Genomic DNA, 17685 nt, shown 5'->3' with positions numbered 1-17685 from the left:
ACCCATCCTACAATATACATACTCTAATGCATTGCTGCACTGGAATAAGAAAATGATTGTCTTTAAGTTCTGAAAAGCAGTCTGTCTAGCATTAGAAACTTATTATTTCATGTTTCAGCAAATCGCATTTTACCACTCACTTATTATATGGTGTTGGGTAAAATACTTAGCCTCTCAGTTGCTTGCTTTCATTCTGCCATAAAATAATACTGAAAGTAATAAAGTCAATGTTGGATTACTGTGAGAATTAAATAATACTGTAGCACCTAAAAAATGCAATTTGTATTTTTCAAATTTAAAATTCTAGGCTTAATTATTTTATCCGTTTCCTTTTTTAGCCATCCTTTTCCTGTTTTAAGTTTAACATTGAAAAATTATGTGCAAAGGGGCACAGTTTTCACCAGTTTTTATTTTTCTTTTCTATACTTTGGAGGTCAAGATATCTTTATGACAGAAGAACAGAAGAAATACTATAATGCAATGAAAAAATTGGGATCAAAAAAGCCACAAAAGCCTATACCTCGACCAGGAGTAAGAAATACCAAATGATACGGGAAAAAAATAAACAAAGACAAAAAATTGCATGTGTTTTCTTACAGAAGAGATAGTAGCTAACATTTCCAGCGGCAAAGATTTCTTCCATTTTTAGAATATCATTAATTCATACCTTTTATGGTAATGGTAAAAATTACTTAAAAAAAAAAAAGAGAGACCAGAAAGAAAAAGAAGAAGCAGAAAAATGCATCCTTGTTTTCAGGGGACTTCTAATTACACAACTAGAATCCAACCTAAATGGCGAAGGCACATAAATAATGTGTTATGCGCAAGAAAAAGCTGTTCAGAACTCAAAAGTAGTTGCTGAGTCATCTTAAGAAGAGGGATAAAATTTGGATGGGATTAAAAAGCATGCAATTTTCTGCTAGGTTAACAAAGTGATGAAGTGCTGAGTGAAATAACATCTTACTTCCCTTGTGTTGTCCGTTAGATGTACTGAGTGGAGAAAAAAAGAATTCTGGTATCTGCTGTTCGTGTAGATGGCTATATAGTTAGAAGTTACTAATGTCTTCAGCCATCAGGGGCAATAAATACAATTCATGATGATAACTAACAATCCTCATGCTTCCATGATAAACCAACCAAACAACTCCTGTGAAATGGAGAAGCCTTATCCTACACTGTATTGATTTTTGTGATGATGATTTGTGAAGTTAAAATAATTCCTGAGGCACATTAGGGAACAAAATACTAGTGAACATTCATACTGTGCCATCCAACAGTTGCCTTCTTGAAAATGATGAGAAATACATACTGTTCTCTACTAAACCTTAACCCTGGAAGTAGAAATGGGTCAACTATGTGTAGAAAAAATGTAAGATAGAAGATATCCTCAGAATTCCTCAGCAGCCTAAGGAAATGAGCCTGACAATGGCCTGCAGTGACTAACAGTGGCAGAAATGAGGGGCAGAATGACAGATCAGTGATGGGGACATTAATTTTTGACATCAAAGTATAAAGAAGGTCATTATGGTCTGATTATTCCTGTGTAGGGTCAGCATTCTATGTCTGACAGTCAACAAAGACTTTTGGTGGAAGAACATCAGTATCACCATTCATAGGTTTTAAATGCATAATGTTATAGATGTGTCCTGGAAATCCCAAGTTCTCTTTAGCAATTCTTTGAGAATAAGACAAATGGAATGTTGCTAGATACTATATTTTGAGATGCCTGCATGGTCCAACTGATCATAGGATATTCTAGTAAAATAAAATTAGGCAGGTTTCTCTATTTCTCATAATCTTAATATGTTAATATACATTTGTGCCTCTGGGTGAAGAGTATAGTATGCAATGTTTCTTATCAGAGGTACCCTTTTGACAGGGATCATTATTCTGTGGAATACCCATTGGTAAATAGAAGTTTAGGTTATTAAATTTTTAAAATTAATGTGTTACAAGCCATCTTTTACACCATTCAGAGTCAGTGGTTACTATGTATAATATTAGAAAGTTAACCAATGCAGAAAGTACTTAGGCAGATGCTAATATGTACAGGAAAACTCCTCGGTTGCTAAAAAGCTTTCCTGTTTCCCTACAGAACAAATTTCAAGGAATGGTCTTTGACTTTGTAACTAGACAAGTCTTTGACATCAGCATCATGATTCTTATCTGTCTCAACATGGTCACAATGATGGTAGAAACAGATGACCAGAGTGAATATGTGACAAACATTCTGTCACGCATCAACCTGGTGTTCATTGTGCTGTTCACTGGAGAGTGTGTGCTGAAGCTCATCTCCCTCCGCCATTATTATTTTACCATAGGCTGGAATATTTTTGATTTTGTGGTTGTCATTCTCTCCATTGTAGGTAAGAAGTATTTAACATCTCTTCAATTCTGTTCAATAAAAGTAAAAGTTGTAACATTTGCTTTACATTAGAGGTCATCCCACCACTCAGAAATCACTACTCTGAAATTTTCTATGTTTCATCCAGGTGTGCTTGTTTTTCTTACAAAATGAGGCTCCTGCTATATGTACAATATTGTATCCTATGTTCACCGTTGTAGATTAGGTATATTATTTGTGGATCTAGTATATTCCCATTAATTTGAACTAGGAATGTGCTATTAACTAAGATCAAAAATGTTTTTTGACATGTTTAGATTAAATAGCCTATATAATATCTAGATGATTCTGTTGAGAAGAGAACTAAAAATTTAGTCTGGTCCTAAGGAAAGACACTGCATTGGAGATATAGACACAGAGTCATCAGCATGTAGACAGGAGTGGAAGCTGGTGTGAAGATAAAGAAAGGCATAGAGTGAAAAAAAAATAAAGATAAGAACAGAATGTTAGCAAATACAGATGGAAGTTTCTTTAAGGGTATCAGGTAGAGATTTTCTAGATAACCTTGAAATGGAGTTATACTAATGATGCACAAGGGGATGCGAGGTGGTATGGGACATCATTTTATCATTATATACTTAGAAGTCTGGAATGTACAACACATCACATCAGTAGCAGCTCATCTCATTAAAGATACAACTCTAGCTCCAGGGAAGTGGAGAAGTGTATCTGTGGGCCTAAAGTATTCATTCTTTCCTAAACCAGATAATATGATTGGGTCAACATTTTACCATTCAATATGGGGCACCTCTGATGGGTAGATTTTCATGCCATTACCTCCTCTTAAGGAGTTGGTTTTATATCCAACTCGTATATTGCAGGTATCCTTTGATTTCTACAGTAACCTATGATGCAATCAGTTGTGGATAGGGTACTAAGGTTATATTCACCTCTCTCTATCTCACTCTCTCTTTATCATCCTTTTTCTCTCCCTCTCTCACACACCACACACACTTAGACTAATACTTTTCTAGAATGAGACAGTGTAACTTGAAAGACCTTGGTTTTCTGAACCAATCAGGAAATTAGTTCAATTGTTACTTCATTATCTAAAAAGCAAATAGAGAAAAAATCTTAAAAGAAGTGTCTGAGAGACCAACGTTAGACGCAGGAGACCAGAAAGGGCACCAGCTTGGATCCTTTTAGAAATGTAGCAGCACATATATATAATATGTAAAAATATTATAGTGGAAGCTCAGGCAAGTACCAAGTTCATGGAGAAATGAAAATAGTATTAAAAATGGTAGTTACTTTCAGATGGGTAAGGACTGAATAGGCAATTTCAGAAAAAAAAATAATTGTATTCATATAAATATGTACTTATATCCTTGGCCACTGCTGTTCAGACAGACTTGGTAATTTTTAACTTATTTTTTATATATTTAGTCTTGAGATTTTATGTAAGCTAAAGATAGTCTTTAGACATCCCTCAAAGACAAAAGTACCGTAAAATTATTTCTGAACATTGTCTTAACTTGGACTGCCATAACAACTTACCACACACTGAGTGGCTTAACCAACAGGAATTTATTTTCTCATAGTTCTAGAGGATAGAAGTCCAAGAACAAGCTGCCAGCGTAGTGGGTTTCTGGTGAGGGCTCTCTTCCTGGCTGGTGGATGACTGCCTTCTTGTATGTCCTCATGCGGCAGAGAGAGAGGAGATAGTTCTCTAGTGTTTCTTCTTACAAGGGTACTAATCCTATCATGAGAGCCCCACCCTATGACCTCATCTAAACGTAATTATCCCCTCCAAACTTTCTCCAAATACTATGCATTGGAGAGTTAGAGTTTTAAAACGTGAATGGGGGGTAGTGAGGAGGAAGGACACAATTGAGTCTATAACAAATATTGAGTTGAATTTAATACTGAATGTCAAAATTAAAGTTCATTAATAATATTATATACAGTTACATGTATATGATATGTATGTCAAATTTAAGATTATGCAACTGAATTTCAGGATTCTGAACTTTACCTTAGAGCCTTAACAAAATTTTGATTATTATCTTAGTGGATAACTTCAATGGTTGGTATTCTCACTTTTTATCCACAGGCATGTTTCTGGCCGAGCTGATAGAAAAATACTTCGTGTCCCCTACCCTGTTCCGAGTGATCCGTCTCGCCAGGATTGGTCGAATCTTGCGTCTGATCAAAGGGGCGAAGGGGATCCGCACTCTGCTCTTTGCTCTGATGATGTCCCTTCCCGCCTTGTTTAACATCGGCCTCCTGCTCTTCCTGGTCATGTTCATCTACGCCATCTTTGGAATGTCCAACTTTGCCTATGTTAAGAGGGAAGTTGGAATTGATGACATGTTCAACTTTGAGACCTTTGGCAACAGCATGATCTGCCTGTTCCAAATTACCACCTCTGCTGGCTGGGATGGATTGCTAGCACCTATTCTCAACAGTAAACCACCTGACTGTGATCCTAATAAAGTTAACCCTGGAAGCTCTGTTAAGGGAGACTGCGGGAACCCATCTGTGGGGATTTTCTTTTTTGTCAGTTACATCATCATATCGTTTCTAGTTGTGGTGAACATGTACATCGCTGTCATCCTGGAGAACTTCAGTGTCGCTACTGAGGAAAGTGCAGAGCCCCTGAGTGAGGATGACTTTGAGATGTTCTATGAGGTTTGGGAGAAGTTTGATCCTGATGCCACCCAGTTCATGGAATTTGAAAAACTATCTCAGTTTGCAGCTGCTCTTGAACCCCCTCTCAATTTGCCACAACCGAACAAACTCCAGCTCATTGCCATGGACCTGCCCATGGTCAGTGGGGACCGGATCCACTGTCTTGACATCTTATTTGCTTTTACAAAGCGGGTTCTGGGAGAGAGTGGAGAGATGGATGCCCTTCGAATACAGATGGAGGAGCGATTCATGGCTTCTAATCCATCAAAAGTCTCTTATCAGCCAATAACTACGACTTTAAAAAGGAAACAAGAGGAGGTGTCTGCTGTAATTATTCAGCGTGCTTACAGGCGCCACCTTTTAAAGCGAACTGTAAAACAAGCTTCATTTACCTATAATAAAAATAAAATCAAAGGTGGGGCTAACCTTCTTGTAAAAGAAGACATGATAATTGACAGAATAAATGAAAACTCTATTACAGAGAAAACTGATCTGACCATGTCCACAGCAGCTTGTCCACCTTCCTACGATCGGGTAACAAAGCCAATCGTGGAAAAACATGAGCAAGAAGGCAAAGATGAAAAAGCCAAAGGGAAGTAAATGAAAATAAATAAGAATAATTGGGTGACAATTGTTTACAGCCTGTGAAGGTGATGTATTTTTGTCAACAGGACTCCTTTAGGAGGTCAATGCCAAACTGACTGTTTTTACACAAATCTACTTAAGGTCAGTGCCTACTATAAGACAGTGACCCCTTGTCAGAAAACTGTGACTCTGTGTAAAGGGGAGACGACCTTGACAGGAGGTTACTGCTCTCACTACCAGCTGACACTGCTGAAGACAAGAGACAAAATGGCTACTCAGACTGTAGGGACCAGTTGAAAGGGGTGCAAACCTATAATTTGGGGGTTGTTTAACATGAAACACTTTAGTGTAGTAATTGTATCCACTCTTTGCATTTCAACTGCCACATTTGTCACATTTTTACAAAATCTGTTAGGGGATTCATCTTTTTTTTAATCCATATGTTGTTTATTATATGTGACTATTTTTGTAAATGGGGTTTCTGTTGTGAAATAGACAAAGGGTCTCTTCAACAGGTATGCCACCGGGGGTTATCACAATCACACGGCCTCCCATCTGCACAAAGGTGTGGTTTGCATGAGGGCATGCTGCACTTAGAGATCATGCATGAAAAAAAAAAGTCACAAGGAAAACCATGAGTTCTTAAATTCCATCCATCTTCCTGGGAGGGGTAATTGGGTGATAACTGGAGGTGCTTTGTTGATCTTGTTTCATCAAATCCAGCCACCAGACCAAGTGGATCATTTTGGGCGGGGGGAGGGGGTAGGCCATTAAATCTTAGCAGGTGCAAACTTCATTCAAATGTCTGGAGTCATAAATGTTGTGTTTCTGTTTATCGTATTAAAAAAAAAAAAAACTGAAAAATGAGCATTGCTTCTCCCCGAAGACTGAATTGACCAAAAGAACCCTTTATAAATTTCTGCTTAATCCTGCACTTCGTTTAGCCATCTTCAGCTCAGCAGGTTGACAACTGTATATGTTAATGAAATGCTATTTATTATGTAAATAGTCATTTTACCCTGTGGTGCACGTTTGGGCAAACAAATAATGACCTAAGCACAGTATTTATTGCATCAAATATGTACCACAAGAAATGTAGAGTGCAAGCTTTACACAGGTAATATAATGTATTCTGTACCATTATAGATAGTTTGGATGCTATCAATGCATGTTTATATTACCATGCTGCTGTATCTGGTTTCTCCCACTGCTCAGAATCTCATTTATGAGAAACCATATGTCAGTGGTAAAGTCAAGGAAATTGTTCAACAGATCTCATTTCTTTAAGTCATTAAGCAATAGTTTGCAGCACTTTAACAGCTCTTTGGTTATTTTTAAATTTTAAGTGGATAACATATGATGTATAGCCAGACTGTACAGACATGTTTAAAAAACAAACACACACTGCTTAACCTGTTAAAAATGTGTTTAGAATTTTATAAGCAAATATAAATACTGTAAAAAGTCATTTTATTTTATTTTTCAGCATTATGTACATAAATATGAAGAGGAAATTATCTTCGGGTTGATATCACAATCACTTTTCTTACTTTCTGTCCATAGTACTTTTTCATGGAAGACATTTGCTAAACAAGAAATGAAAACAAGACTGGGTAGTTGTAGACTTCTGCTTTTTTATTAAATTTGCTAATTTTAGATTATTTCATAATTTTAAGGGGCAAAATAGGTTCACAAGCCACGTCCAAATTATGCTCTGCAATTGGAAAAGGGTATAACATTTTAGTTATATTTTTGGTAGTGCCTGCACAAACTGATTGAAGGTAGTGCTTATTTTTCATTTTTGTCCTTTTTTTTTCTAATTTCTGTTTATGTTTTCATTTCTTTGGAGTCATCCTGCTCTAGATTGCTCTAAATATAATGCAGGTTTCACATATTTTTTTCCACAAGAACAGAGAGTAGTGAACTTATATAGTCAATTACATCAGGATATTTTGTGTTTCTTACAGAAGCAAACCATAGGCTCCTCTTTTTCTTAAAATTACTTAGATAAACTGTATTCGTGAACTGCATGCTGGAAAATGCTACTATTACCCTAAATGATGCTAACCAACATTAAAAATGTGCAAAACTAATAAAGGTTACATTTTTTATTTTATTGTTTGCCTAGTTACTTTTTGTTAACAGCATTTTATAAGAAAATGAAGATATTTTATTCTACAAATTGGGGGAGAAAGGGAAAGACACAAACACATAGTCTACCTGAGCTGACAGAAACCCTGGGGTAGAAATGGGACTGGGAGGAATGACCTCCCAAGGGCTACAAGCAGTAGGAAGTGACTTCTGCTAGAAGGAACTCATGTCAGAGCATAAGCTGGTAGCTTTCACTGGAAAAAAAGTATGGAGCCAGAGCCATGGTAGATGGCCTCTTGAGATACGAAAAGAAGCCCTCAAATCTGTATTTAAAAAATTAAAAGTTGCTATGTGTGAGTAGGATATTTTGTTTGCTCCTCTAGAACCACTCTCCAGGCTTCTCCTCTTGCTCTGTGGAAGGGTGATTTTCTACATTGCTCTCTTACCCTTTGGCTCCCAACTGGTGTGGCTAATGGAAAGTCCCAGCAGGAAAGTACCATCAAGGAAAGCACCAGTGGGAGAGAGCTAACTTGGGTATTTATTCCCCAGTTCCTTCTTCGCTGAGTTGCTCTGGGTTGGCAGTGGTGCATTTATCAACATAAAGTTATACTTTTGGTCAGACAATCCCATCCTACAACAAAAGCTACTTGGGGTTCTGGTCTTCACTCCCCTACTTGTTCTCTTAGACCTGTGGCTGGACTTCTCTATTCCTCGTAGCTCTCCCCTAATCTTGCTGATGCCTTTTCAAATGGCCCCTTCATGACAACATTCTCTGTTTCTAACTCCTGTCCTGTCGACACAGTAATTAAATAGCTTGTGAAATGGGTCAAAAGGCAAAGATCTGCTTTAGGTCAGCTTGGAGACTCAATCTAACTGGCTATACATAAAAGACCAGGAACTGGAAGAAACTCCACTGAAGTCAACCAAAGAATTCAATTCATAGAAATCATAGAAAGGTTACTACAGTGGTCTGGACAGTAAGATTGACAGTCTAAAAACCTTAGCTAAATTTATGAGGAAAGAGAAGCCCTCACCTGTCATCAGGTAGTACAATCTCAGTTATGAAGCTAGAAGGGGGAACATGGCCTTGATGGGAAAAGGAGCAGTCATGCACTACTTTTCTTATCCTTCTACACTCATAACATCATTTTAAAACAACATGACAATAAATACCGATTTTTTAGTGGCTGAAAAGTACTTCCCATTTCCAACCAACATAAATAAGGATTATAGGAAAATCTCTACAGATTTTTTTATACTCCACATCCACACCAGTAGTTACTGGTACTTTTCCAAATACAAAAAGAACTAGTGAAACAGAATCATAAATTACCATAGTCATGTTGGTATTATTTTACATAATACTTGTGGTGCCAAAAAGTAATATAATGCTCAAGGAATGTTGAATCACATCAGTGGGACAAAGACAGTGGCTTGAAAGAAGTTCCCATTGGTCAAAACTGGGGGGATTTGAGAATCAGAAAAGATAACGATAGTAGTAGATTACAACCTATTTAATAAAATAAGAATTCATAAGTATATACTGATATAAATAAATGGACAAAAGCAAAAACCTCTTCCTTATTGTGAATTTTAACTAACAAGTGTAGAAGAAATACTACAGTTAGAAAATCACCATTTGGCAACCTTGAGAAGGACAATTGATTCATGCAAAAATAATGAATGCTAAACTCATGAACGAAAGTTTGATGAGGAATAATAAACTTACATTGTCTCAAAGTATCTCTTTCACATTAATTAAAAAAATTTTAAGGAGAGTTTATAGTGGAAAAATCTAGCAGGTACTACCTTCAAAGATATCAATTATACTGCCAACTACACTGAAAAAGACACATGATTTCTTGGTATCCAGTCAAAGCTGCATTACACGAACTTAACCATAAGGAAAATCAGATTGAGGACATTCTATAAAATAATGTTAATTTCATGAAAAACAAAGGAAGGTCAGAAACTGCCTGAGGTTGAAGAGCTATGAAAACTAATGATTCTGGATTGGACACTAGACTGGCAAAATAACATCAATTACAGATATTGTTGAGAAAACTAAGTTTGAATATGGACTGTTGATTCAATATTAGTATTATGAAAATTGATTTTTCTAACTGTATTAAGTCTAATGCAGCTATTACAACTGTAGGTAATATCTTTCTTCTTGGAAAATGCATACTTTTTAGGGGTGAATGGGATGATGTCTGCAATTCACTCTCAAAAGAAAATGTGTTCAAAGGAAAATGTATTATGTGTATGTGTGTATATTTAAAAGATATAGCAATAGATGTGGTATATCTTTGGGGAAGGGAAGAGTTTTTTGTTCCTGTTGTGTTATGTGTTATTTAAGTGTGTATGTATGTGTGTTAACCCTATTTTCTACCCTCAAAATTAGATATACTATCTCCAATTATTTCAAAGAATGCTTTATTTTAACTACAATTCTTTTTTTCCTGGAAGTCATATTTCTAAAATTACTTAAATTATTACATTCTTTGACTTTTATGATAATCCTTACATTGCTAAAAAAAAAAAAGACAACTTTAAAATAAAGATGTGACATAGTGGTTAAGACATCTGTTTGAAACTAGACAGACATAATTGAAGCTTTGTAATCTAAATGCTGGTAATTCTATCCATATCATACAAGAAGGTAGTTTATTGGCTTTCTGAGCTGGGGCCCAGACATTCTAAGTATAAACCAATAACCCAAACACAGTTCCACAGACCAGCACCCCCATGACAAGGCTTTCATATGCCTACACTTAAGCCAGAAAATTAACAATAGTGTTATAAATATTTATAAAATTTAATGTATTCAATTTAAAAATTTAATTGTAAATTTGTGTCTCATACTTTTTTTGAAGACTAAAATCTTTATGTTAAAATGCTTTTTTTTTTAGAAATTACGGTGAGAATAAATGATAGTAGGTTATTTGTTTTAGTATTTTATTTGCTCAGATTAAAAATTGGCAACTTTGTGTTGGTCCTCTCATTTTTACTTTACTGGTACATGAATTCAAAAATATAGGAACCATTGGGGTAGACAAATATTACCTGACCTCATAAATTTGTGTGTTTGTACGTGGATACCAGAAAGTTCAGATTAGAATTAAATAAACTGTATTAAAGACAGCAAATATGTCTTGTAACTGCATATTCTATCATGTGTGCACTCGAATTTCATATTGTTATAAGAAAATAAATGTTTCTCAGTCACTAAGAATTTATTAAAATGTTTTTTAGTCAAAAATATTGCTTCAATCAGGTGCAGCTGATAATACTGTTCTTCCTGGCGCATGGGAATATTCTTCGAGGTTATCAATTTATGTTGATTCAATCAATATGGCAGCAAAGGCATGGGAGGAAGAAAATATTCCAGGCAACCAAGAGTTGCTGGAGAGGTTGCATCACCAAGAAATGCTTAACATCACAGGTGAATAATCCTCAATGTCAACTGAGTACTCAGTGTTGCTCAAGTCCTTTATCATCCCCTCCGAACACTCGTATTTTCAGGTAGCTCTACCTCTTACTCACCAAGAAACATGAGGACATTGCCATGAAGTTCCTCAAATTCTTTCCTCTCCAGTGAAAAATATGTCTTCCTTCCCTCCCCTTTCCATCCTTTTTCTTCCCTTCCATTCCCTTCTTTGCTCCTTGTCTTTGTTTCCATCCTTTCTCCTTCCTTCTCTCTCCCTCTCTCTTCCATCCTCCCCCTCCCTTCATCTGTCCAGAGATCATTTTTCCCCATTCATTTTTACGTATGTTGATACCTTGCACTATAAGCTGTTTGCCTTCTCTTGATCTTTACTCTCTCTTCTTTATTGATCCATTCTGTCCGGATTTGCATTTTCAAAATTGGTTCTTCTAATCTTGAGAACTAATTTTGCTCAATTCTGGTGCATCTTCATGCACTGTCCCATTATCTCATTCCTTTAAAAAATTACCTTCTGAAATCAGGGTTCTATGCTGACCACCTTCACTCTTAGTTATCGATGGTATCAATGAGAAAACTTGGCTGTGAATAATCTTGTTGACCTTAGTACACTGAGTTTTCAAAATGCTATGCTGGCTACTGTCAGTAACATTATAAGGAAAAGATGAAAATACTTACAAAAGGTAGATATAGGAACAAAGAATATTACCTACTTGGAGCAAAGCTGTATATACTCTTGTTTCTGGTTATCATGAATTACATCTTCTCTATTTAATGTTTGCTAAGAAGGGAAAATTATTCACAGAGCTATTCAACTGTACACTGTAGCATTTTGTTTTTTCTGTTGTTTTCTAAAAATGTAGGCTTTGTTTATAAGGAATAGAGACCAAAAAGTTCTTTTTTCCCCCCCCAGGTTTTTATTTAAATTCCATTAGTTAACATACGGTGTAATATTAGTTTCACGTGTAGAATTTAGTGATTCAAAACTTACAGACAACTCCTGGTGCTCATCCCAACAAGTGCCTTCCTTAATCCCCATCACCTGTTTAACCTATCTCTCTGCCCACCTCCCCTCTGGTAACTATTGGTTTGTTCTCTACTTAAGAGTCTGTTTCTTGGTTTGTCTCTCTCTTTCCCCCATCTTCATTTGTTTTGGTTCTTAAATTCCACATATGAGTGAAATCACATGGCACTCGTCTTTCTCTGACTTATTTCCCTTAGCGTATACTCTTTTGCTCCATTGATGTATTGCAAATGGCAAGATTTCATTCATTTTTATGGGTGAGTAATAATCCATTTTGTGTGTTTATATATTATCCTTTGAGTAAATACTTAGCAGTGCAATTGCTGGATTGTAGGGTAGTTCTATTTTTAACTTTTTGAGGAACCTCCATACTGTTTTCCAGAGTGGCTGTACCAGTTTGCATTCCTACCAACAGTGGAAGAGGGTTCCCCTTTCTCTGCATCCTCACCAAAACCTGTAGTTTCTTGAGTTGTTAATTTTAGCCATTCTGACCGGTGTGAGATGACATCTCATTGTAGTTTTGATTTGTATCATGAGGAGTGATGTTGAGCATCTTTTCATGTGTCTGTTGACCATCTGTATGTCTTCTTTAGAAAAATGTCTATCCATGTCTTTTGACCATTTCTTAACTGGATTGTGTGTTTTTTGGGCGTTGAGTTTTAGAAGTTCTTTACATATTTGGATACTGACCCTTTATCAGATATGCCACTTGCAAATATCTTCTTAAAGTAAACTTACAGGAAGTTACATTTTAAGTGTGAATTTTTCACGAAAAAATATATTGTTATAGAAAATTTTAATTTGCTCATTAGGTTATTAATGAATTCACTATTATGTGTTAAAGTTGCCATAATATGTGTGCACGTGTTTTTGGAAAGCATTAACTTACAGATTTTACCCTTCCTCATCAAGCTGTCTGGTATAAAATGTGACTCTTATAGATTCAAACACCAAATCAATGCTGATACATATTCTTCCAAAGCACCTTCTTTCTCTCTTTAGTGCTCTCAAATCTGGGGCCTATCCCTGTCAGACTACAATTAGCCAAATTCAACGATCTTAATCCATCTTTATTATATTTGGTAGATAATTAGAATTCGATGGTGATCATCAACACCTTTATTAAACCACATCTTCCTTTGCCTTCCATAAAACTATACTATTCTAGGTCTCCTCCTATATTTTAGATTCTTTGCCTTTACCATTTGTTCACTTTTTTTCTCCTTTTGGATTTATACAGCACCATCAGCTTCTTTGCTGAGCTGGTACTACAATTTCAACTTTCTATCAATCTTTTATACTTGCATATTTTCTATTACCTTTAACTTAATATGTCCAAACTTATTAGACTACATTCCATTCCTCTCAGCCACCAACAAAACTACCCAGAAGCCAACCTGCTTTCCCAATATCTGTTATTGTGTAAGCTATCCCTCCAGTTCAGCAAAAGAAGTAAGTACACATTACAGAGTATATAGAGGAATTGATGAGTAACTCTACAGGAGGATACAGGAACAATTACAACAGTAAATTCTGGCCTGAGTTTGAAGAATAAGAAGGGCAGGACAGGCTGAACAGCAGAAATATTATGGAATAGTGGTCAAAAGCATAGATGCTGGAGCCAGATGCCTGGATTCAAATATCAGCTATACTTCTTATTAGCTGAACAACCTTGAAAAGTTTCTTAACCCTTTGTTGCCCCAATTTTGTCATCTGTAAAACAGTAATAATAATTCTTGTGAGGATTAAATGAATTAATACAAATAAAGCTCTTATATAAACACTTCCAAGCATATAGTAATTGCTACATACAGGTCTATCCTGCTGAGAGATGACCAAACACACATGTGGAAATGGGAAACAGGATGGCATGTTCAGAGCATTCACAATGAAGTGATAACTGAGTGACTGAGTGATAACAGTGACTGAGGGGCAAGCAGGGGTCAGAAAACAAAGGGCCCTAAGTGCATGTCGGGGCTTTGGCTTTAATGCATAGTGATGAAAATCATTTAGATATTTGTAAAAGAAGTGAAGCTAGAAGTGAAGATACTAGGGAATATTTTGACTTAAAGGAAAGGAAACAGAACGCAGCGACATAATTTAAGAAGCCACTGGAGAATCCAGGCGAGCAATGATGAGACACCATTAGCCTTGAGTACCTTCCTCATCTCATTTTCTCCCCACTGAAACCAAACGCAGACTTCAGAATTCAGTGACAGCTGCCTTGTTTCTTATTGCTGCAAGAGAAATTTCTTTCCAATGAACTTCCATGGGATTTGGATGTATACGTCCAAACCGAAACACTTTTGAGAGTGAAGGAGGATACTATTGATAATCATGCAAAAGCAAGAGGCATAAACACAGACTCTCCCAGGCAAGCCAGGACATAGGATCACCTCATATATGCCATTGGTGTGACATTTAAACTGTCAGGATGCAGTGGTTTGGAATGTGGGTTGCTTCCTTTGACCAGCCTCCCTCTCTACTTCTGACACAAGAACACAAACACCACATAGTGTCTGATAGGCAGAGATTGGCCTTAAATATCTTTTACTCTTTACACTGCTTTGCATACAGAAGGTTTTCCGTGGATATTTAGCAAATAAACAAATTAATTAATTTTAGCATTGCTCAAAATTATTCCATTTTCAAGTTATTTACCCCTCTAAGATATTTTCCCCTTTACTTATATACTATGTCAGAGGGCTGTCATTATACATAAGACATATGAAGTAATAAAACATCATAAGAGTTATAAATGAATATCAACCTTGGTATATTATAGAAATATTGGATGTATATAATAAATATTATAAATGGATGAGCATTGTATCCCTCCATAAGAGTACATACACTACCTCTCTATTACCTGTAAAGAAAAGGAGATAGATAGATAGATAGATATAGGTATAGATATGTATATACATAAATATTTCCAAGGTATAAAAGTTCATAAATTGATTTTTAACTCTTCAGAACTTAAGGATTATATAATACTCACCCCGTTCTTTGCTATGGTGGAACTATTGAGCTTGCCATTTTAAATTTATTCCTCTAAAAGGAATTAGGGCTTTGGACCTTGGTTTTCAACATCGCTTGGCCTGATTCTTAACTGCATTATTAATGCTCATCTTTTATCAAAGATGGTGAAGAAATGTCCCGTTCAGCAGTATTTCTTGCAGGCATAGAAAACACAAATTTCTAAAGGCAAACAGATTGTGCCTTTGATCAACCTCGATTGTAAGTGCAGCCATTTGCCCAACCTTAGGGAAAAGTCTGTTGAGTTATACTGACTGCTAACCTAAAATAGGTGCAAAGCTAGAGCAAAATATAGTAACTATAAGGTTATGATCATATAAATACGTAAAGAGATGGATAATAGGATTTATGGAGAATGGAGAAAGTACCTGGAAATATTTTTTTTCAGAGACAAGGAAACTGAATGAATGCATTCATTCAAACACAGCAGAGTTTGTCCTATTTGTCATATGTTAGATTTGTTAAAATAAAACTCAGTACACAGTTAATTGCATGAAATTTAGTACCATCTAGGTATGTCCCACAACGTTATGACACTGCCTCTTTGCCACACTAAAGTTTAGGTATTGCCATGGCAAATCAATGCAAGGATAACTTCAGGGTGGTAGGTGTCAAGTTACTGAGTCTATTGTAAACTCTCTTACCTTTCAATAATCTTAGAGCAATTTTCTTTCTTTCTTTCTTTTTTAAACATCTAATTCTAGAAACTTACCAGGGAAATAGCTAAAAATGCAATTGAATCAGAATCTCTAGAAAAGGACTTGAAAATTTCTATTGAGTTATGCTGTTAGAATGTTCTGGGAGAAAGCTATAATAAGCCCCCCAGGAGTCTCATCAGCAGAAAGTCTGTGAAATCCTGACTTATGGGTAGGTAGTCTGGTAAGGTTCAAGGACCTCAGGAGCTCATCATTAGTTGATGATAGTACTTAATTAATAAAATACTTAAAGGTCAGAATGTGCTGGCATCACCAAGTAGCACCCCCGAGTTAGAGTTTGATTCAGTATGATACTGTGAAGTGCCCAAATACTGTCCAGAAATCTGGGCTGAATGAACAGAACAAAATAGCTTAATCTTCAGCACATATGATAAGTTCTAACATCAGAGACACAATCGGCTCATACAGACCTTTATAAAAATTAGGAAAGATCCCCTTTTCTCCTCTGGGGAAAACAACTCTGCACTGGGATAAAAGATTTGGCAATTGGGACATGGGCTGGATTTCAACTGGTATCATTGTGCAGGACAATCTGAGGCACTGGTGGTCATTTATTGATATAAACTACCAATCCCAAGAGAGACCACATACGAATGATTAACTTTTAGGCCAATGACGATTCTAATATTGCAAGGCTATGGAACCCTTTTTTCTCCCAAATAACATCTTATGATAAATGTGAAATCAAAAAGTGATGGTAAGGAATGGGACCAGTACCTATGGGTCTCTGCAACGTTCACTGAAGTGTGATGTTGTTGCTATTGTTTTTTGACTGAGCTATAAAAATAACACATACCTTTTATTTAAGAAAAAGAGCTAATGGGGCGCCTGGGTGCTCAGTTGGTTGAGCATCTGACTCTTGATTTCAGCTCAGGTCATGATCTCATGACTGGTGGAATCGAGACCCATTTCAGGCTCCATGCTAAAAGCACAGAGCCTGCTTGGGATTCTCTCTCTTTGATCTTTCACTCCTTGTGTGTGTGCGTGTACACACACACTCTCTCTCTCAAAATAAATCAATAAAGATTTTAAAAAAGAAAAGAAAAAGAACTAAAACGGCACAGAAAAATATAAAATCTTATTTTCCCACTCTCTCTTTGAACAGTTTCTTGAGTAACGCTCCAGGAATTGTTTTATACATAGGTAAACATATTCTTTATTTGTTATTATAAATAACATTTTTCATGTTGTTCTGCAATTTGACCTTTCAATTAATATATCTTGCATATATTTTCAAGTGGCATATATAAATCTACCTCATTCTTTTTAAATGGTGCACAATGTTCCATTCTATAGATTAATTAATGGGTACTTCTTTTTTTTTAATTTTTTTATTGTTTATTTATTTTTGAGAGAGACAGAGATAGAATGCAAGTGGGTTAGGGGAAGAGAGAGAGGGAGACACAGAATTGGAAGCAGGCTCCAGGCTCTGAGCTGTCAGCACAGAGCCTGACACGGGGCTTGAACTCACAAGCCGTGAGATCATGACCTGACCCGAAGTCGGATGCTCAACCGACTGAGCCACCCAGGCGCCCCAAATTAATGGGCCACTTCTTGATGGACATTTAAAATTTTCCAGTTTTGCTTTGTAGTTACTAGGTTGTAATGAATATCTTTGTTCCTGGATTTTTGTGAAATCTATAGGTCTCTCTGTTGGATATGTTTCTAAATTGGATTTTGTAGGTCACACATATTCACATTTTCTATGTTTCTATGTCCTATACCTTACATGGTATAGGACAGTGCCAGC

General features: G+C 36.2%; 1 protein-coding gene across 7 annotated transcripts in view; it reads left to right on the top strand.

Annotated features, from left to right (window-relative positions):
* LOC102951441 (sodium channel protein type 1 subunit alpha) overlaps nt 1-7736 on the top strand; it is an 82972-nt gene extending 75236 nt beyond the window's left edge. For all 7 annotated transcript variants that reach the window (XM_042994617.1, XM_042994616.1, XM_042994618.1 and 4 more), the window contains exons 24-26: nt 427-531; nt 2096-2366; nt 4458-7736. In XM_042994617.1, coding sequence (XP_042850551.1) covers nt 427-531; nt 2096-2366; nt 4458-5635 — 1554 coding nt within the window. In that variant the 3' untranslated portion in view covers nt 5636-7736. The remainder of the gene's footprint in view (nt 1-426; nt 532-2095; nt 2367-4457) is intronic.
* The last annotated feature ends 9949 nt before the right edge of the window (nt 7737-17685 follow it).

The sequence above is a fragment of the Panthera tigris genome, chromosome C1, assembly GCF_018350195.1.
Source record: "Panthera tigris isolate Pti1 chromosome C1, P.tigris_Pti1_mat1.1, whole genome shotgun sequence".
Taxonomy (NCBI): domain Eukaryota; kingdom Metazoa; phylum Chordata; class Mammalia; order Carnivora; family Felidae; genus Panthera; species Panthera tigris.
The sequence above is the reverse complement of the archived record's forward strand: the minus strand, read 5'-3'. Positions and strand labels throughout refer to the sequence as shown.